At 37.1% G+C, this 19,985-nt stretch overlaps 1 protein-coding gene across 4 annotated transcripts in view; it reads right to left on the bottom strand.

Moving 5' to 3' along the window:
* ksr2 (kinase suppressor of ras 2) overlaps positions 1-19,985 on the bottom strand; it is a 122,550-nt gene that overhangs the window by 31,831 nt on the left and 70,734 nt on the right. For all 4 annotated transcript variants that reach the window (XM_025912025.1, XM_005473616.4, XM_025912024.1 and 1 more), the window contains 8 exons: positions 15,807-15,876; positions 14,481-14,564; positions 14,056-14,141; positions 12,972-12,992; positions 12,569-12,678; positions 9,625-9,793; positions 9,180-9,221; positions 4,058-4,127 (listed from right to left, as the gene is read on the bottom strand). In XM_025912025.1, the coding sequence (XP_025767810.1) occupies positions 4,058-4,127; positions 9,180-9,221; positions 9,625-9,793; positions 12,569-12,678; positions 12,972-12,992; positions 14,056-14,141; positions 14,481-14,564; positions 15,807-15,876 (652 nt within the window). The remainder of the gene's footprint in view (positions 1-4,057; positions 4,128-9,179; positions 9,222-9,624; positions 9,794-12,568; positions 12,679-12,971; positions 12,993-14,055; positions 14,142-14,480; positions 14,565-15,806; positions 15,877-19,985) is intronic.

Consider the following 19,985-nt stretch of genomic DNA (forward strand, 5'->3'; position numbering starts at 1 on the left):
CTTTGAGATTTGGTGCTATATAAATAAAACTGAACTGAACTGATTTAGTATTGCTGTAATATTTGTATGTTTCAAATAGTGATTATATTAAATAGTTTTCATGCCTGCTGGGAGCAGAGATTGTTTTACGGTAGATATGGGTAATGTAGCCTCTACACAGAGATGTGGTACTCACACGTACGATCAGATAGGCTGATTTTTATCTGGACGACTATTGTGTGTGCATAAACTGATGTGTGTCATTCCATATGACGTGTCACCAGTATAACCTCTAAATCATTTCACAAACAGATAATGAATATGTCTGAATACCAGCTGTGGATGGCAATATACTAACGCCTGTGTCATATTAAGTCAAGACAAATGTTTAGGTTCTCACAATAGTTTCCAACTATTGAGGAAGCAGAAAAGTAAACACATAAAAAGACTCAAAGATTACTATAACAACTACAACAAGAACTGCTGTTGCAGTTTTTTGTCTCTATACCCAGTTGAACTGATTGCACCTGCACCTGATATATTCTAATTGGCAACAGATAACTTCTCTTGACACCCTTTCCCCTGTGTGTCTGTCACAAAGACTGAATTGCGCTCTGTTTTACAACACCTGGTTGTGTCTGACTAAAGAGTAGGCAGGTTTTTTTGTTTTGTTTTTTGCTTTTTGTTTTTAAAGTTGCTATTAAAGTAGAAATGACTGAATGTCATTTGTGATGCCTTTCGGGTGCTTGAGCCCTCTCCATCGATTAAAATGCCTGTCCAGGGTTCACTGCTGTTTTGTTTTTGGTTTGTACCGCTCTACTTCTTTGTACGACTTTCACAACTTTTTTTTTTTCTTTTACAAAATTTGTTACTTTGCTGTCAGTCGATTCAACTACCTACAAAATAACAGCAATAGATCAGTCTCGTGTTCCTGAGAGATTTTGTACAGGCAAATGTGAATATCAGAACCAGTGATTTTGGCCAGTGTTCAACCGATCTCAGTACTTAGTATGAGAATGGCACATGAATATTTTTAAAAAGGTCTGAACCCAGAATCATTAAGCACCAATGAAGCTCTGAAGGTCTGAAATATTTGGTTTTAGTGATACTTTTTGTGCACTTTTAAACAATGCAATAAATATCTGCAGGCAGCTCTGAGACCTGCAATTTAAAAGCTGCATGCCACCTTATTTTCTGAGCTGCTAACCTTTCTATTGTGCTTTTACCTAGACACCAAAGAAGAGACATGCTGTTGATTCAGAATCCCATTATAACACATAAGGTCTTTTACAGAGGCCATTTCAATGACTATGAGATGAGCTGGTCTTTGTGAATAGCTATTTTGTTATTAGTTTTGTCTTATTTTAAACATTAAAAACCAATATTTCTTTTCTGCTATTTCCAAATGATGACTGACATTACAAAATTGGAGATACAGATTTTTTTTTTTTTACTTCTCGCAGCTAGTCTATCTCCAGTGTTTACTTAATTATTAATCATGTTTCCTTTTGTCAGTGTGTTTTTCAGGAGTTGCATTTTATTTATTTATTTTCATTCTTTAGCACAATTTTTCTTGGCAATGTGTCTTTTTTCACCGGAAAAAGCTATTATTTTTTGCACGCATTACAATAAAAAGAATTACTGAACCACAGGCTTTTATGCTGTGAATCATCTGCAATGTCTCAGGTGGCAAAAACACAGTGATACTGAGACCATTTAATAGATAAATAACTACAATGTGAACAGGAGGAAATGTAAGAGAGAGGTCTTCTCATTAGTGGCAGCCTTTTCTGACCCTAATTTTTATTTTCGCATTCATTTTATGAGTTTTTAAGTGCATTTGCACCCTGTGCCCTTATTAATTTCTGACCCAGGCGTGTACATTGTCACCTATAGCCACTCACATGACATAAATGAACCTGCTTCCCTTATTCCACTCAACCCCCACTGTCCACATAATCGTCTGTGTAACATCAGTGTATAACTCCCCACATTCTGTGGTATATTAACACTTGTTCGCAGAGCAACCCTTGACTGAAAAGACCATAGGTGAGGCAGCATATAAAATAATGTGATTCCTGTGGCGCCAAGGGCTGCTACCACCGGTTCGATCTCTGCTCTAATGAGGGAATCCTGCAGGGCGTTCGGGTCTAAAACAGGCCCTCATTAACCCTGAGATGAAGCTATTAAGGCTAGAGAAATCTGCCAGCTGCCACTGTAAGAGCATACAAAGATGTGGACAAGGAGGGGCGATAGCATTAATTAAATCAGAAGAATGTGGGTTTTATAACCACGCTTATGCATTCCCATTTGTCAAAAAGGCAGAGAACGACGAACGGGAGTGAGAAAGTGGAAAATAGAGAAAAGGTGCCAAAGATATGGGTTTTTTAATGAGTTTTCTCTTGCTCTTTTCTCAAGAGATTGTGTCATGATTCCTAAATATTTAGCTGTATGTGAATGCCCAAATCAAGAATAAATACAGATATATTATATGTTAAGAATCCAAGGTAAATTATGATGCATTTATTGACTGAAACTAATGGAGAAATTCTGTTTTGGCATTCAGGTCAGAGGGTGCAGCCTTGTGAGTCAGCTAGCATTTCTCAGTAGTAGTTGTACATTTTGTTTACTTAATTTACTGTAGTTCATGCCTTTTCATAACTTGCTACAAGCTGGCTCTGGTAGAATTTGTTCCCAAGTTATGAACATATTTCTATGAAAAGCAAAAATAAAATACAATGTTTCAAAACTTGAATGGTTAATATTGGGGGAACAGGTAATGACTCTTATCTACTTCCCCAAGAGAGAGTACAAGGGGCTTTTCTTTGTCATTTAATTAGTGTTTTATATACAGTCTCCTGCTGCTCTGATTTCAATAAATGTTAAAACCCCATTTTTCTTATTGACAAACAAACTAATATCCAAAGTGTTTTAGGTCTTAGCTATCACAGTCACATGGGTGTTGTTAATTGTTAAAAGCCTAATAACAAAATAGTTGGCTTTTCATTGTGGGCTGCACACATTTTCCTTCCCTGTATACCCTTTTGGCTGTGAATAAATTCAGTCTATTAGTCTCAATAAAAACGAATATTTTGTCCTCAGTGAGATGACAAAATTTGCCAGCTGCAACTCATTCACAATCAGCGTCGGAGTGTACACAGAGACCAGTATAACAACAAAACAAAACTCATATGCATGCATTTGGAGCACCTTGTAAAAAACTGACAGTGAAGCTTTACAGCTCAACGGCTGAATGTGGTTTCAAGATACAGAAAACAATATTTCGCGTCACATTATAATGATTATGGTAATGAATGTAATGCTAAACGCTAAACTATCCCACACATGGAGACTATTGTTATGTATGCATGTCATTATTTTTGTATGATTCCTATTATTTCCAGACTTTGCCTTCCTTTTTTTAATCTCAAAGCTGGCAGCTGCTATATAAATGAGGCATGAAGACATCAAAGACAGCGTGTACATGTACAGCCCCGTACCTCAGTGTACCTTAGATTTTTTCCCTGTCTTACTACCATGTTGAGTTTTCAAAAATAAAATCATTTGCTCTTGATTAATCTATTCCAGTCTTTCAGCATGACCTGTATTTCATCACAACTGATCATCTTCCTATAGATTCTTGCCCCGTTTCATGCGATATATTGAGATCTGATTTAATTAACATCTGGGTCGAGAGGCATCTCATCACTAAGCCTTCTCTTCCGGTTGTCTTCCTATGACCACTGGCTTCCTCAAAGAGCTAGTGAAAATCCACTTGGCATCCCAAGTGTAGCGTGAACTAAAGGCCATGCTAACATTAGTCTCTGAGTAATCATCATGTCGTCCTTCGCATTGAAATTGCCACCCAAATATCTGTGCTCCAATAAGTTTGACTTGGCCTCTGACCAACTGCCACAGAGAGAAAGGGGGAGGAGGAGGAGGAGGAGGAGGAGGAGAGAAAGCATGCAGATGAGGAAAAGGCAGACTGATAGAGAGAAAAGATGATTGGTAGTACTTTCTTTCTTTAAATGTATTCATGTGGTTTTACTGAACTATTTCTGTCACTGATTTTACTTACCCTGGTTCAGAAAGAACGGGATGCAGAATGACCTGCGGAGCTCGGCTGGGAGGAGCCTCGGGAGCAACATCTGGAAGCATTCGAGTTACAACATATCAAATTAATGAATTGAAACAAAACTGCATTCATTATAAGTCATTTTTAACATTGGTGGTGCTGCTTATCATGTAATAGAAAAGCTAGGGAACACCAGCAACAACAGAGCCACAGTGGTGACCGAAATACCAGCTGTGTCAAAACTGTGGTACTATTACACAAGGCAAAAGAGATTTTCTTTCCCAGTAAAATGCATGTAGTAGCAATGCTATTGTCATTGTAAGCCCTCTGTTTTCAGCTATCATTGCCTACTATCATAATGGAAGAAGGAATTTTATTATAGTGTAATATCCTATTTAATAACACAAGGTAACTCTTCCTCCTGTACTTTGGAAAAAATAATTAAAGCATGATGTCATGCACCATAGGCCTGGCTAATCCTGTGGCATTGCTATGAATAGGTGAAATCTGATGCCGAATTATAAATTAAACTCCCATTAACCCCTCCCATTAAACAGGATTTGAAGACTTTCAGGGTTCCTGTGAGTACATGGAAATTTTGAAACACACTTGGTGTCTACAATACTTATTCACACAATGAAATTATGACCTTCATTATGTCAACAAAGAGACTGACTGCCATTCAGTTTAAAGAGCACCTTAAAAAACTGATTGTGACTTTATAGATTCTAAACGTCTACACAGAATTTTGTGTGTGTGTGTAAAAGCTGTCTTGACAGAAGCAAAACATATTATAGAACTTTTTTTTGTCACTTGTTAAATCAAGTATATCATCATATACAGTGAATTGTGACACAAATTGTGAAGGGCAACACACATTCTGAAACATAAATGCATTCTCCTTTCACATACTTGTACTGTCATTTTTATATCGATTTCTTTTAATTCTCACATTCACCCCTTTTACTTATATATTTCAATGCACATATTCATACATTTTTTTCTGACATTTTTATATTTTTTCTCATATTTAGTTCTCATGCACATTAATGTAATATGTATTTAATTCTATAAAGGATATGTGGACATAAGAAGAAAATGTGTCATTTATATGTGTGTAACAAAAGAATACAGTAGATGCTTAAAAGCACTGGAGCACCTATTTATTGCACCTACAGGAATTGCCTAGCCATGCAAACGCTATTTAGTTCGCAGAGCTTTGGGAGCTTGGGGTGTAACGTTATGTGACCTATCACTTCTTGGCTAGGTTCCTATAGATCCTAAATGCTTTGCAATAATACCACTTATAGTTCCAAAGGGAAGAAATTTCACGAACTGACTTCTTGCTCAAATTCAACACAATCTTTAGAATCTTTATTAGACCCATTCTTCTGTTTGTAAAGGCAGACTGTATGACTAGGTGCTCGATTTTATACACCTGTGGTAACTGGGGACTCCAAACACAAGAAACAAGTAATACAGGGGAAATGGAAGGTCATCCAATTAGAATTTACATATTAAAAGATGAGCTGAGTGTAGATCAGTGATCACGTTGAGTTATTTTTTTACTCTAGGTAATCGTTGCTACATTGGCTTAAGCAAAGCTGACTTATTTTGTTTTAGGTCCTTCATATATAAGATCTATATTTTACAGGCATTTGTTTGTCATCCTACAATAAGGAAAAAAAACTATGTGATCAGCTAATGAAAATTGCATGTTGTCTAACTATAGCTAAATAAACAATACTGTGACACTGCAGCTCCGTGTGGGATGTTATTTTAACCACTGACAGTAAAAGACAGCAGTAAAGAAATGTATTTTTTTTAACATTTATACTTACATTTTATTATATCGAGGCTATAGCAGTGAGGACGACTATAAGGACAACACAGGTTCAGTGGGGCAGGGGTAGAAGATCGACACTCATATCCATCTTCAGACAGTTTCACCAGTTCAACAGCTGCCTTCCTACCAGACTGTACTCCAGATTGTGGTTACTCCTCATCACTTGAGTGTGAGACTTATTCACTCAAACTCCTGCCTTGAACCATCAAAGCTGTATCTCACCCAAATGCAGCAGCGCTTACAAAGCAGGTTCCTTTAGCCAGCAGCTAGTATGCTCATTGGAAATCTGCCCTTCTAGTTTCCAGCCTTCGATGTCATCATTTGGATGTACAACTTCAGCAGTTTTAACTCTGGCACTCACATCTCAAACTAGCTCAAGTTCACACTGCCAGACTCCATTAAATAAAATTGCTTTGACAGTTTGATTTTTAAAATCAAGGATAATTTTTTAAGATGCATTATTAAACTTCATTGCAGTATTTTTCATCATAAAAATGCTTCCTACCATAAATTTGTAGGAGATTTGCATGTATTTATTGTTAACATGGGCCCGTCAGTCGTCATTTAGGACTACAGGAATAAAATTATTTTTTCCCCACATTAATGGTGTTGATTTAATTGCAATTTTTGATTTGTCATCATTATGCTGTAATGTTTAGCAGTCAAATATGACTTTTTTACTGCTGCAAAAGCCTTTAGGCAGATACTTCATGATACTGAAAACCATAATCAAAGGCATTAGAATATTTTTGGAGGAAGCAGTATACTTATGATAAACACAAATAGAGCAACAACAAAAAAATAAATTTGTGTATAAAATATAATGAAGTCATAAATGGCTCCACTTCATCAGTTTTAGTTGCAATAACAGCTTGGTTGTTTGAGGGTTAAAGTGCTTCACCGTAATTGCATCTGCAAATTTTTTTCTAGATATGTACATTTTTCTTGCTTCTTTTCTCTCGTGTGCTACTTTTACGTTGCTTCTTATGCACCCCGTGAAATCTACCAGATCACAGATTCCCCTTTATGCAATTTGATTTTAGTTTTAGTCATCCTGTTCCAAAAATTATCACCTGTTGAAATAACTGGTAGTTTAGTCAGTTTACTAAATTCATAATAACCAAAAAAAACAAAAAAAACAAAGTGTTACATGAATTTCAATGTTTTTTGGTTGCAAATTCCATTCCATCCATCCATTCTCTTCCACTTATCCTTTCGATGGCCATTAGGGGGCTAGGACCTATCCCAGCAACCACAGAGCAAGAGACAGGATACACCCTGAACAGATCGCCAGTCTGTCGCAGGGCTAACACAGAGATACAGACAACCACTCACACTCTTGTTCCTATAGGCAATTTAGAATAGCTAAACCTAACTAACTGCTTATCTTTGCACTGTGGGAGGAAGTCAGAGTACCTGGAGAGAACCCACATAAAAATGAGGAGAACATGCAAGCCTCTCCCCAGAACATGGCTGTAAAACAAGGTTCGGGCTTACAGAATTAAAAAGATAAATCCCCAAACATATATTCCTATGACAACTTTAAAGTACCATAAAACTGATGACAATCTTTGGATAATGAAAAATCAAGCTGCATCTAAGATCTGGATCTTTGTCTGGTTTTCAGAAGTCACTAGAAAATGAATTCATCTAAGCATAGGACCCTAATGTATTGATAGTGTCTGTATTTCTCGAACCATGAGATTCTCTGGGAATATGTCGCACCTATCTGCTCAATACATTTTAAAACATGATTTTAAAAAATGTCATTTCAGTTGCAACTTAATTCCTGTCAGAAACCTGTATGTGTTAAATTGTATGTATGCGAGAAGAAAGAATGTATAAGCATGGGAGTCCAAATACACATACGTAAGATGTATGTATTGAAAAGGTAATATGCAGAATCTACACATACAATATGTAAAAGGAGAATGTGTGTATGTAAGTGTGACAATTTATAAATATGAAAGGAAAATGGAAATATGTGTGAGTGAAGATTTATGCATGTGAAAAGAGAATATCTTGATGTGAGAGCGTCAGAATGGCTTTTATGGGCTCTTGTATCAAATGCTGGATATAAAGTTATATCCAGCATTTATTTTTCAACTCATCTGCTGTCTTCACTCAAATGCTTCAAAGATAGCTCTACAATCAAAATTCCTGACATTCTAATAGTGGTGATAGCACCATATTCTGCTGTATGAAGCGCATAGAAAATAGTTTGCATAGTGTGTTTTATTGGTGGAGATGCGAGCAGGTTGGATTCTCCCAACTATTTTTTGCAAGCATTGATCTTCAACATGCAAGACAGAGTAAGGTCAGCTGTGCTGTTGTATCCACCTCTGAAAGACATCAGAGGATTCACTGCTAGACTTGTTGTCTGTATTGGCACACTTTGACAATTTTTTTGATACAAAAACACAAAGAGTGAGCCACAGAAAGCGTTCTCTTTGTAGCATGGTGCATTATAAGCTGGCACCATCTCCTCACAGCGAGGGACATGTTTTTATTTTCTGTGTGGAGTCTGCACTGATGTTGTTATGGATTTGCTCCAAAGACCTGCAAGCCAACAGGGCTGAAAGCTCTAAACTGTCCAGTGTTGGGAATCGGAGGCCCTCATATAATGATGTCGGTGATCCATTTGATAGAATGTCAAATTTTGTGTATCCCATGCCAGCAGAATCTCTGCAGATATATACTCAACCCCACCAAAGTGAACACTTGTATGAAGACCACATATTCCTACATTCTTGTAGTCTTTTCAGAATAAGAGAGAGCAGTAAATATGATAAATGGGATGACTAAGACATTACATCCATGTATAGATTTTTTGATTGATGGTGAACAGTAAGAAGTTGATGTGTTGTTACGTAGTTTATAAAGGTAGCTGAAGTAAAGAGTATGTGTGGCAACAATAATCAGAACATGCTGCAGCTTGCTGAGCACTATAATTATGCATTTCCAAAAATCTGTCTCTTCAGATTTCAGTTACACCTCACTCTTTACCTAACACCACTCCAGCTTGTCTCAGCTATAATAACCTGCCAAATGAGCAAAGACTGTTTGGTACCAGTGTGGGCAAGAGCAAAGAGTCTGGATATTGACAAATCATTAGGAAGCCCAAATGAGACAAGCATGAGTGGGTGTAGAGATTTTTCAAGCAGGCCAAGGTGCGGGGATGAAAACCACCAACAACATCAAAAGGGCCCTCCTTACTCATCCTTGGCTGGATGCGATGCATTAAAGGAAGGGGGAAATAATCAATTTTGAGGTACTTACCGGGGAATATGAACTGTTGCTTGTATTTGAAATAACTGGAGGCTGTGGAAGGCAACAAGAAGAGCTGGAGTTTGATAAAAGTTCACATGGCATTTTGTTAGTTGAGTATTCAAAGTCAAATTAGTTTGAACAAATCTATATCGCAATATTATTTGAATTCATAATTTCAACTCAAGGTTTGGTTCTCAATCCCTTCTTTGGCATTTTATTTACTTTTAGCAAAGAAAAATGCTTATTTGAGAAAAAGAAATTAGCTCACAGTTGCAATTACTTAGTTTTGCTTCAGCTCTGACATTCATTTCAGTCATTAGCATAATTCTTGCATTGCAAAATGCTAAGCTAAAAGAGCTAACATACCTTCTTTTAGCATTGTTATTGTGGGCATGTTCCTATGCACCAAACCTTTATAGGGGAATAGGAATTATATGTGTATGAAATAAAATACCTGTCAAGTTGAACTGTTTCTGTTGCCTTGCTGACTGTGGGGAGGGGTGCAGAGGGGAGGGTGGCGTGGCACTGCTGGGCAAAGGAGGAGCCGGGGAGGAAGGGGTGGAGGAGGTGGTGGATGAGGGGTTACTGCTGGAGTCTGGTTGGTATGGGACTGGGATGTGATCCTGAGAAGAGACAGAACAGATAAAGATAAGCAAAGGCTTTATTCAGACTTAAGTATTTGTGATTTTAAGGTGAATTTATAGAGTCAACTTTACTAAGTGGGGGCAAATTAGCGTGAGGCTGCAATCGCTAAAAATGCCCCCATGAGAGAGGATAGCTCTGTGGTTGCTCTATGAACAATGAGCTCATTTAAACCACAGTTGAGGTAATGACCAATGTAATCTACCAAGAGCAGCACAAATTAATGGAACAAAAATGAGCAGAGCCGATGAGGGAAAGAGTAATGTACTAACCAAAATAATATAGTGTGAGTGCAGGTTGCACACACGTGTTTCTCTCTGGAAACAGCATGGCAATTAAGATAAACAAGAGGCAGCTGAAGGAGAATCAATATGTTTTTGGCAAACTCTGTGGTTAGAAATTCCCGGGGACAGTATGAGTGTATATATGTGTGTCATCGCTGGGTAAATCTGACAACTCAGGTGAAGCACACGATTTATCAAGTGCATCGCTGCCTTACCGCAAACTCTTCTACTTAAAAAATTTGAAATGTGTGTGTATGTGTGTGCGTGGCTTGGGTGCATATTAAAGAAGTTGCTGTTTCATGCATCGTTTTTTTTTCTCTACACAGCCAGTTTTACATTTTGTAAGATTAGACATTCACATAACACACTTAAGACCTTTTCAGCCCCATTAATTGTTGTTTGGCATTAATTGTAGATCTAATACAACACGTGGCTATAAGTGTGTGCAATGCAGAGAAATACAACACACACAGAAACTGTTTTTATTGTGAATTTCTCTCCAGAAGTGTGACTTAAACCCCAAACACTATAATGTGCAATCTGCAATGAGGCCAGAAATAACTGTCCACACCTTTCAGTTGCACAATTGACACTGCACATATTTAATAAACACCAACTGTAGCTTTTTTTTAATCACTAAAAGAGTTGTATACTGACACAGCTACTAAATCTGGCCCTCAGTTTGTTAATTGTAAAAGGCCCTCGCTCTGCTTTATTGTTCAGCTCTCTCCATCTAACTTGGAGTCTCTAGACTGATTTTCTACCTTCAAGGCAGAACTTTTTATTCATTTCAGTACAAAGTGAACATCAGAGACTTGGAACTTGCCTGACAGATGTAATCCATCACAATGAGCAATGTAGTCAACTTTACTTTTCTGTAAAATGTTTCTCATCTTCTCATCTCATCTCATCTCATTTTCATCACATCAGATCAGTTCTTCAGCCGAAGATTTTGCAAAAATCATTTCAGACCTAGATGACAGCCCCTGAGTAGACTCCATCTAGTTTAAATTCAAATAGTTACTTAATATAATCATTTCATACTGAAGTCTAGTCATCCAAAGACTTGGGTGCAGCATTTTATCACAAATAATTCAACTCATTTCATTTTCAGTGAAGTTCCTCCTGACTTTACAGACATAAAATCAATTTATAAATTAAACAATTTGGAAATTTAATCCAGAAAACAAGCAAAAAAAAAAGAAGTACCTGATATTGATGAAAAATAGACAATATTTTTTTGCTCAGCAGCCAAATGTTAAATCTTAGGTGCCCTTGAAATGCAACAACACGTAGAGATTTCAAACTGTTATCCACAAAGAATACACCAGAGAAAAATTAGACTTTTCAATATGATGGATTATCTTCCTCAAGCAAATTTATATAGTTTCTGCTACTTGATTTTGAAAGCGCACTGGATAGAGGGAAATCAATGGCTGCCTGGAAGGTGGTAAAGCAACCTGAAGAGTTAGGGAATACTTTGTAAAAACAAAAAAGAAAAAGAAATCAGAGCATCTGTAGTTTGTAATAAACTATCAAAGTCTTTTGTACAAGCAATATAACATTCAATCAAATGTAGGTTAGACTTTAGCAAGACATCATCATCTGCCACAAAAAAGATCAACTCTGACAAATTATATTAAAAAGTAAAGATTGTATCAATGTGGTATGTGCAGCTCGACTGGTGCACAGCAGATTGTGCTGTGCATGTATTTTGATACCCAACGTCAGTAATTTAAACTATGATATAACCACAGTTTGAATTTGCAATTTGAAAAAAACATACAAACAAAAAAAAACTAAATTAATTTAGTTTCTAATTCTAAGTAATTATGATATGAATATGAAATCAAATCCAGGGGTTAAATGGTTATTTTTTTAATTATAATCACTCCACAAGATAATTGTGCCTAATTATACCTTTAAACTTTAACTTACATTAATCACATCTGAGGAAATAAATTCCAACAGAATTTAGTGATACTACCATTTTACTTTACTGAATAATATTTCAAAGTTTATAACCAAGATTTGAGTTTTGGAAAAGTGAATCTATGAGCAACACAAAACATATGTGCGTTGACAAACCAGTTTCTGAAACTTCTAGACAAAGGTACACATAAAAGCTGTGGCGTTTTGAAGCTCTTACTCACATGTTCACACCTGCCCATTATTTCCTAACAAGCGCGTTTGTTTCACAGTATTTCCAGCATGGTGTTACCACCATGGGAATTTAGTGATAAACTTTTTTCTCTGGAACTGAGCTGAATTTGATAGATGTGCTGGCTGTAAAATATCCAGTGTAGGAAAACAAATCCATCTGTGTAAACATCAATATTGCTGAAGATATTTTCGTACGGTTTCCTGATTCCAAATACACAATGACTCACAAAGCTCCCAAAAATAAATGAAAGCGATATGTAGGACAAGAAATACGCAGATTGTAATACACGGTTTATTTTTTACCCTTACCTTGTTGATTTTGTTGGTTTTGGGGAGCGTCTGACTGATGTGCAGGTCTGTGTACCTGAGCGGGTTGTTGATGTCACATGGCACTGATTCAGTCCGTACCAGACGAGCTACTGCAGAAAAAAAAAAGCATAAAGGAACAATGAAGCACTACGGGAGATTGACATTAAACAGTAATTGCCTGACAGCTTTAGGAAAATTAGACAAATTCTTTATCAGACACTGCTTTTAATATGAAAAAAATGAACAAACTGCCTCTCCTTTAACACCATCCATCTTTTATCACACACACACACACACACACACACACACTGTTAAAACAAATTTCCTTAAGCAAACTATGTCATTAAAAAACTGTCATTTTCTCTTACGAAGGCAGAGAAGACATCTAATTAGTGCTCTTTACCTTGAGTTATTCCTTGATGATCTTATTTTGAGAAGAAGGAAAGGGGGAAGGCAGAGAGAGGACAAAAGAAAAAAAGAATCTTAATTCTCATAGCAGATAATAAGAATTTCTTCAGTGCTGTCTGTGTCAGTATAAACAGCTCGTGATGCACATTTGTCAAACCTATATGGCTTAACTAATCAGGAGATAGCCTATACCTGCAGAAGCAGTTTCACTTTTACAAATGAAGGCTGAAAAAAAATATAACTTCATTTGCTCAATGGAATCAGATATGTTCAAATATAGTTAATCACGAGAGCTGTAGAGCCATGTCTTTGGGTGGCCTAAAACAAGCGAGAGCTGGATAGCTTCACAAGGCTTGACAAAGGCATTAATCCTGGCTGAGCTGGCTAATAGTTAGGCCTCCCGTACTCTCACACAAGGATTTTAGAAATCTTGTTAACCATTTATTTATTACTTAATTATCTGTTAAACATAATAAAATAAAAACTACTAGTCAACAAGTGTAAAATAACATCTTGATGCATGCTCAATCATCCAGGTAAGTAAATCCCAAAAGGTTGATTCTGTTCATCTGGACGTAGCGTTTACAGAGGGACAAACGTTTCGTCACTCATCCAAGTGACTCATCCAACCTGCTGACTGCAGGTTTCCCCAACCTTATAATAGTACATTGCACAATGACTGAAACCAGCCCACTGAATGAACAATGGGCTGTAAAGTCAGTTCCTTGATCATTAAAATGCAAATTCTCATGGCCATTGATCAACAACTACCGATCAAAGCCCATTGATCATTGAAATCAATCACAGCATTGTAAGATGGCAAAAGATGTACCCTTAGGCCCCCTCCTTGATTCAGAGATGGTCTTTCCCTTTTCACGTAAATGGCCTCCTTGACTCCGCGCTCAAACCAGCGTTCCTCCCTGGAACGCTTTCGCCATCTTACAATGCTGTGATTGCAGCCATTCCCCAACTCTCTTTGAATGGAATCAGTGGTTTTTGATCAATGATCAACAAAATGTGAAAGTTAGTCAATTTTGTATACACATAATATCAACACTGGAAATTACATCAAAAAATACCTTTGAGGGATTCCCGTCCGCCTCGCTGAATGATCAGTAAATGGCAAGGTGGGGCTTCTTTGGTGCATTTGTTGTGGCACTTCAGCCTGAGTATGCACGAAACAGAGAAACTTGATTAGTGTGTGTCTCATTGTTATGTGGTGTTTATTACACAGCAATAACACCTATGCAAAGTGGGTGGAAAAAGAGACAGTAAATTGGAAATTTATTCAAGTGAGCTGAAAACAAAAGGGGTCACTGACGTGTGTCATGTCGAAAAACAATCAAAAGAGACAAAGGGATATAATTGAAAAACAAGCGGGATGGCACACTAATTAAACAAAGTAATGACAGGAATATAAGCAAATGTGTGGGATTAGATATTAATTACTAATGTGGACACTGACAACAGTGGGTACTGAGCACTGACCAGTACTGATACCTACTTGCAGTTTTTACATTTCAGTCCAAACAACATTCCCTTTCCACATACTATGCATGTCTGGGACATCCAGTATTTTGTGGAAAACCTACAAGCAAAAGAAGAGAAAGTGAGATTCAGAAAAAGGGCATCGATTTTTCACTTGTTGCACATCTATATGACATGAAAGAGCTGAGGATTACAATGAGAGGAACACGGGTTCTGACCTTTTGCCTTTCATAACGTTCTCTCATTCTGACAGAAGGCTTTTGGCAAACATATCTCATTCCCTGCATAACCTTTCTGCAAGGATAATAGATGCCTGAAGAAGCTACTCCTCTGAAAGTGTTTACCTTCCTAATCTCCCTCACCTCCTGATTTAATTTGTGGCCATTTCATTTTCATCTTTCAGTAACACTGTATGAACGAATAGGCTATATGGTTTTTACATCAATATAACAATCAGTTTGAGTAACGGGAGTTCACAGGCCTGTGTCGCTGCTGAGGATTCCAACACAGTCTCTTCTACAATAAACAAATCCACAATGTACTTTGGTACCAACAACCAATTCCCTTCACACACTGACTAAGTGGTCTGAGCGCATATGTGACTATTGGCTGATGCAATGCCAGCAGTGTGGCTGGCTAATGGCAGGTGACTAATGTAGTCTGACAGAATCAAAATCTCTTTATTGTGCCAATCTTTTTCATCAACTGAGAGGCACAACTTACCCCAACCAACTCCACCTGACTGATTTCTTTAGCAGGCTGTCAGCTATGAGTGATAATATGAAATTAGGAGCCGATTCTGCTTAAAAAAATAATCTTTCAGCACAGGAGAGGCCCTAAAGTGGTGGGTTATTCACTACTTTCCTAAATACATTTATCATAACATGCCAACAATATGATCAAGGGCACACTTCTGAAAACTGCAAACTGACATCAAGGAGGCTGCTGGATGGAATAATGGTATTTCTTAAAACCATTAATCACCTTAATCTTCAAATAACAGCTACATACATTACATTTGTGCTCAGTTTGGCTCCGTATGAAGATGCTTAGAGCTTCTCTTTCCACCTCACAGACTTTCAACAGGAAAAACACCCACGTTCTTGAGGTTGCTAAAATCCTCCAACTAATACTGTAGCTATTGTTTTACTTTTTAGATCATAAGCATCCTGCTTGGAGTCAAGCAGGGTGAGAGAGAGAAAGAGAGACAAAGAGAGAAAGAAAACTGAGTGAGTTACACAAGAAGCCCTTTTTAATTGGACTGCCATTCTATCACAGATGTGAGCATATGCACAGAGGGAACCTCATCCACACTCACCCACATATTTTCCTTTAGGCCTACCTGTGTTTTATTGAATTTCCCAGATCTCTTCGGGGAATCTGTGGGGACCAGCGAGGCACTGAGAGAGTGTCTAGAGATAGAGTGGAAAGAACAGGGCAGAGGCATGGTTTTTACTTTTGTAGGCTGTCAGTATGTCTTTCAGAATTCACTAAATGTCTGGTATTATGTATTACATTTAGCATGTATGGCATTTCAAGGAATAGACTGTTTTTGTAGCAACAAACTGATATTTTGGTGTCAGCTTTAATTAGTTGTAGAGAGTCAGGTTTAATGAGATGCTGTCCTTGTTATCAAGATAGAGTAGGTAGGTAGGTAGATAGTAGAGGCAGAGGGAAAAAATCAATAGAGCATAGCGTCATGATATTTTGCATGGCAATATCTTATCGATATACTGACACAAAAAAATCCATATCTTATTATATAAATTGCAAATACAATTTGTTAGTACAAATGCTACAGAATGCTACTGTTGGCTGCTCCCTTATTCACAAGGGGTTTATCACAGCAGGTTGTGATGCATGTTTGATTTAACAGAGTTTTACAATGGATGCTCTTAATGACACAATCCCATAGAGAGTGTCTCTTCTTGGGGAGCTTTTGCCTGTTAGGTAAATATTGTATTTAAACCACTACACCATAGATTAATAAAATCAATTAAAGTCCACCGGATGGCACTGTTAACTTTTTTCTATTGAGGTTAGCAGAGGTGACAATGTGCCGGATGAAGTTGGTAAAACAATATTATGGATTGGAGAAAGCCAAGAAAGCACCATCCGTACTTTAACAGGGACGAGACAAAGACGACGGATATGACACATCACATTTACAAAGTCAAATCTCCCACACCACCATCATATCATAACAATAGCCAAGGACACCAAAGCCAACTTTAAATCAGCTCAAGCAATATGCAGTGAGTATCAAATGAAACATAGTTTCTGCAAAACCTCCTTTGTCTAATAAGGATCTCACTCTTTCCATAAAAAGGGTAAAACCTTATTGTATCAGTGGGACGATTAGCTGAAAAACCTGGATTCAAAGCAGAAGAACAGCTGTGTAAATAAGTGATAATCTGATGTTCAACCAGTTTTTCAGACACTTTAAAAACATGCAGAATGTTGATGGGGCACCATCTTTGTATATGGGTCTAACAACTGATTTCCAAATACCTGTGTCTCTCAGATCCTTCATCATTATTGTGCCTATACCAAAAACATCGCCAACTCTGGAACGTAAATGCCCAAATTTAAAGTCTGGCTCCACTGTTTGATCTGAGCACATACTGATGTCACTGACTGAAAATCCCTGAACAATCGTGGCTACTGAATTAACAAAATAGAGGTTAATAAATTCCATTACTTTTACCAAACTATGTATTAAGTTTCCATTTATTTGAATTTTGAAGGTTTTTTTTTTTTTTTTTAATTAAAGAAATCAGACTTTGCCTTGCTACTCCTCTCTCTCTGCTGTAGCTGTTGTACCCAGGCACATTTATTGCAGCACTGGGGCTATTTTCATTAATCCAGGTCTCATATAAACATAGGAAGTCCAAATAGGGGCTGGGGATGATAAATTCGCTCACTTTTATACTCTATGCTAGTTATATTCAGATTCCTCCTAAAACATAATTCAGCTTAGCTTTAGAGCCACACAGAACTTTGGAAAAAATTTCTACTAGCTGTATTAACAGTCCAGGGTTTACTGACGCCTGGAGCTAGGTTTGAATCTTGACTTCTGAAACCGGAAAAATTTGGACAATGGCGTTTTATCATCATCTTCAAATTCACTGGAGTTTGCAATTGGCATTTGAACACTGTTTGACACCGTGCCGACCTCCTTATTTCTGAGTGGCTGCTTTTCACTGGAAATTCTTCATCCTCAAAGGCCACCTCCAGTCCTGCCACAGAGTTAATCAAGTCAACACCACACAGGTGAGCCAGGTTATATGCCGGCCACTCCATTTGTGCTCCCTCTTCTCCAATAACTTATTCTTAAGCTGTCCAGGAGATGGATAGATATCCCCAGGCAATAGTAAGCAGATTGCGTATTACTTTTTCCTGTTGTTTATGGAAGAACAAAGGTTTGTGGCCAAGGCATGCTCTCCATATCCAACACTCTTAGCTCCTTTTAATTGATGGCCAACTGTACTAACTATCTAACAGCTGTAACCACATGAAACAGTATTATCGCAAACTTGAACGTCTATAGAAAGACATTTGCAAGTCGGATTGAGAAAAGTTTTAATAGACTAAAAAATACTGATGATTAAAAATAAACCAGTAGAGTCACAACCAGATCTGATCACCCTGTAGCAATCTTAACATCTGTACTGCACTGTGCTGAGATTTTTAACTGTCTTGAATGTTTTCCATGTGTGAATAATCTCTTGTAGAGGGGTGGACTTCAGATTGCTTGGTTTTATAATCCTTCTCAGACTGATAAGCAGCAATAATTGCTTCATTGATCACAAACCATTGCTGATACAGTTCCTCCTTAGCTTCACAGGCATCTGAATGCTCCTCGAAGACATACTCCAGCAGTGCCTTCACATGTTTGAATTCAGTGAAATTGGACTAGACTAAGTTAGACTACACTAGACAAGTTTGATTAACAGTGTTATTCAGTTGGTCTGTTTGACAGACTGATAAAACAGGTACTGACAAAGTCTGCCTTTGGAGATACAATTTCCAATTGAAAAAGCGATAAATTGCAATATATGTTATTGCAATACTTATTATTGCAGTCTTAAACATTTTGCAATATACTATTTTATTGTGCATGAAGAATAATGATAAAATCATATTGTGGAGTCTCTGGTGATTCCCACTTTAAGCTAGGTAGGTATGTATGTAGGCAGGTACAGGAAATAGACAGATGAGTACATGAATAGGTATAAATAATAAGTATTGTATGAAACGAGCAAGACTGCACTATGTAATATAAAATAAAAACTTTTCTCTCTAATGCTCGTTGCAACCTTTTGGGATGAAAACAGAATAAGCTGAATCGGTACCACCTGTTTGAATTGTTTGCTGTAGATATCCCTTGATAACCAGGCTACTTTAGTGCTATCTGTAATCTATTATAAAGAACTCTGGCTTAAAAAGATTTTTACCACAAAAACCTTTCACATGGTCCATTAGTGCTTTCAATAACTGAGCAGCCTGATTCATTCATAAGCCACCTCTTAATACCAGGTGAAAACAGCATCCAACACTGAATTACCTGTGAAGGCGGCTGGATGTGATAGATATGCATTGAGATGATATCACACTCTAAAGACGTGCTGGCTGCAATGATTCAGTAAGAAAAGAGCAATGCTGAAAAATGCTGACATAGTCAAGGGTCATGGTGGAAAAACCTATAATAAAAGCTCATTTTTGGTGTGTTATTTCAATTTCTGCAGAAACTGCACTACTACAAGTCCAAAGGTAATTTTCAGTCACACTTTTACCACAAAATTAAAGAGGAAAAAATATCAAAAAACCTTTACATATTCCTCAGAAGAGTCTATTTTTTTTTTTTTGTTATAGATGTTTTATGTTATGATAGGAATGCTAGCTAGAGCGGTCTAAAGCAGACAATAAGGAGCAGGCTGCAGATAGAAAGTTGCATTCCTAATAATTATTTCTAATTTTCAATACCATTTTCACACTTGGCTCTAATAATTCAGCAATTATTAACAGAAATCTGTCATACTGTGTCACAAATGTACCACACTGGGAGAATAAATTTGTTTCATGAAAACAGCACAACTGTATATATGCAGTATTTTGAGATTGTCAGCATACACCAAGACACACTCCCATCTTTCATAACTATTAAATAATATTTTACACAAATGTAAAATACATATAGTTTTCAAAGAGTCTTTATGCACGTATTCATGATTACTCTCTTTCCTGTGCAATACTGAAGACGGTCACTTCAAATAGGCTGAATGGAAGGAAATAAGCTGGGTTGGTTGCAGTATAATTTTCAACTCATATGTATACTACTAAAAATAATCATGTTTTCATATTTTACACCCCAAAATGAAATATTTTGTAACAACATGATGGGAAGAGAGTAATTGTCTCATCAATCTGACAAGTGCACACCAAATCCCAAAAATAAATGTCATTTAGGAGTATTTTTTTACATAAGCCACTGATTTTCTTTTCTAAAATCTTAGGTTGT

This window comes from Oreochromis niloticus, linkage group LG12 (assembly GCF_001858045.2).
Source record: "Oreochromis niloticus isolate F11D_XX linkage group LG12, O_niloticus_UMD_NMBU, whole genome shotgun sequence".
Lineage (NCBI taxonomy): Eukaryota > Metazoa > Chordata > Actinopteri > Cichliformes > Cichlidae > Oreochromis > Oreochromis niloticus.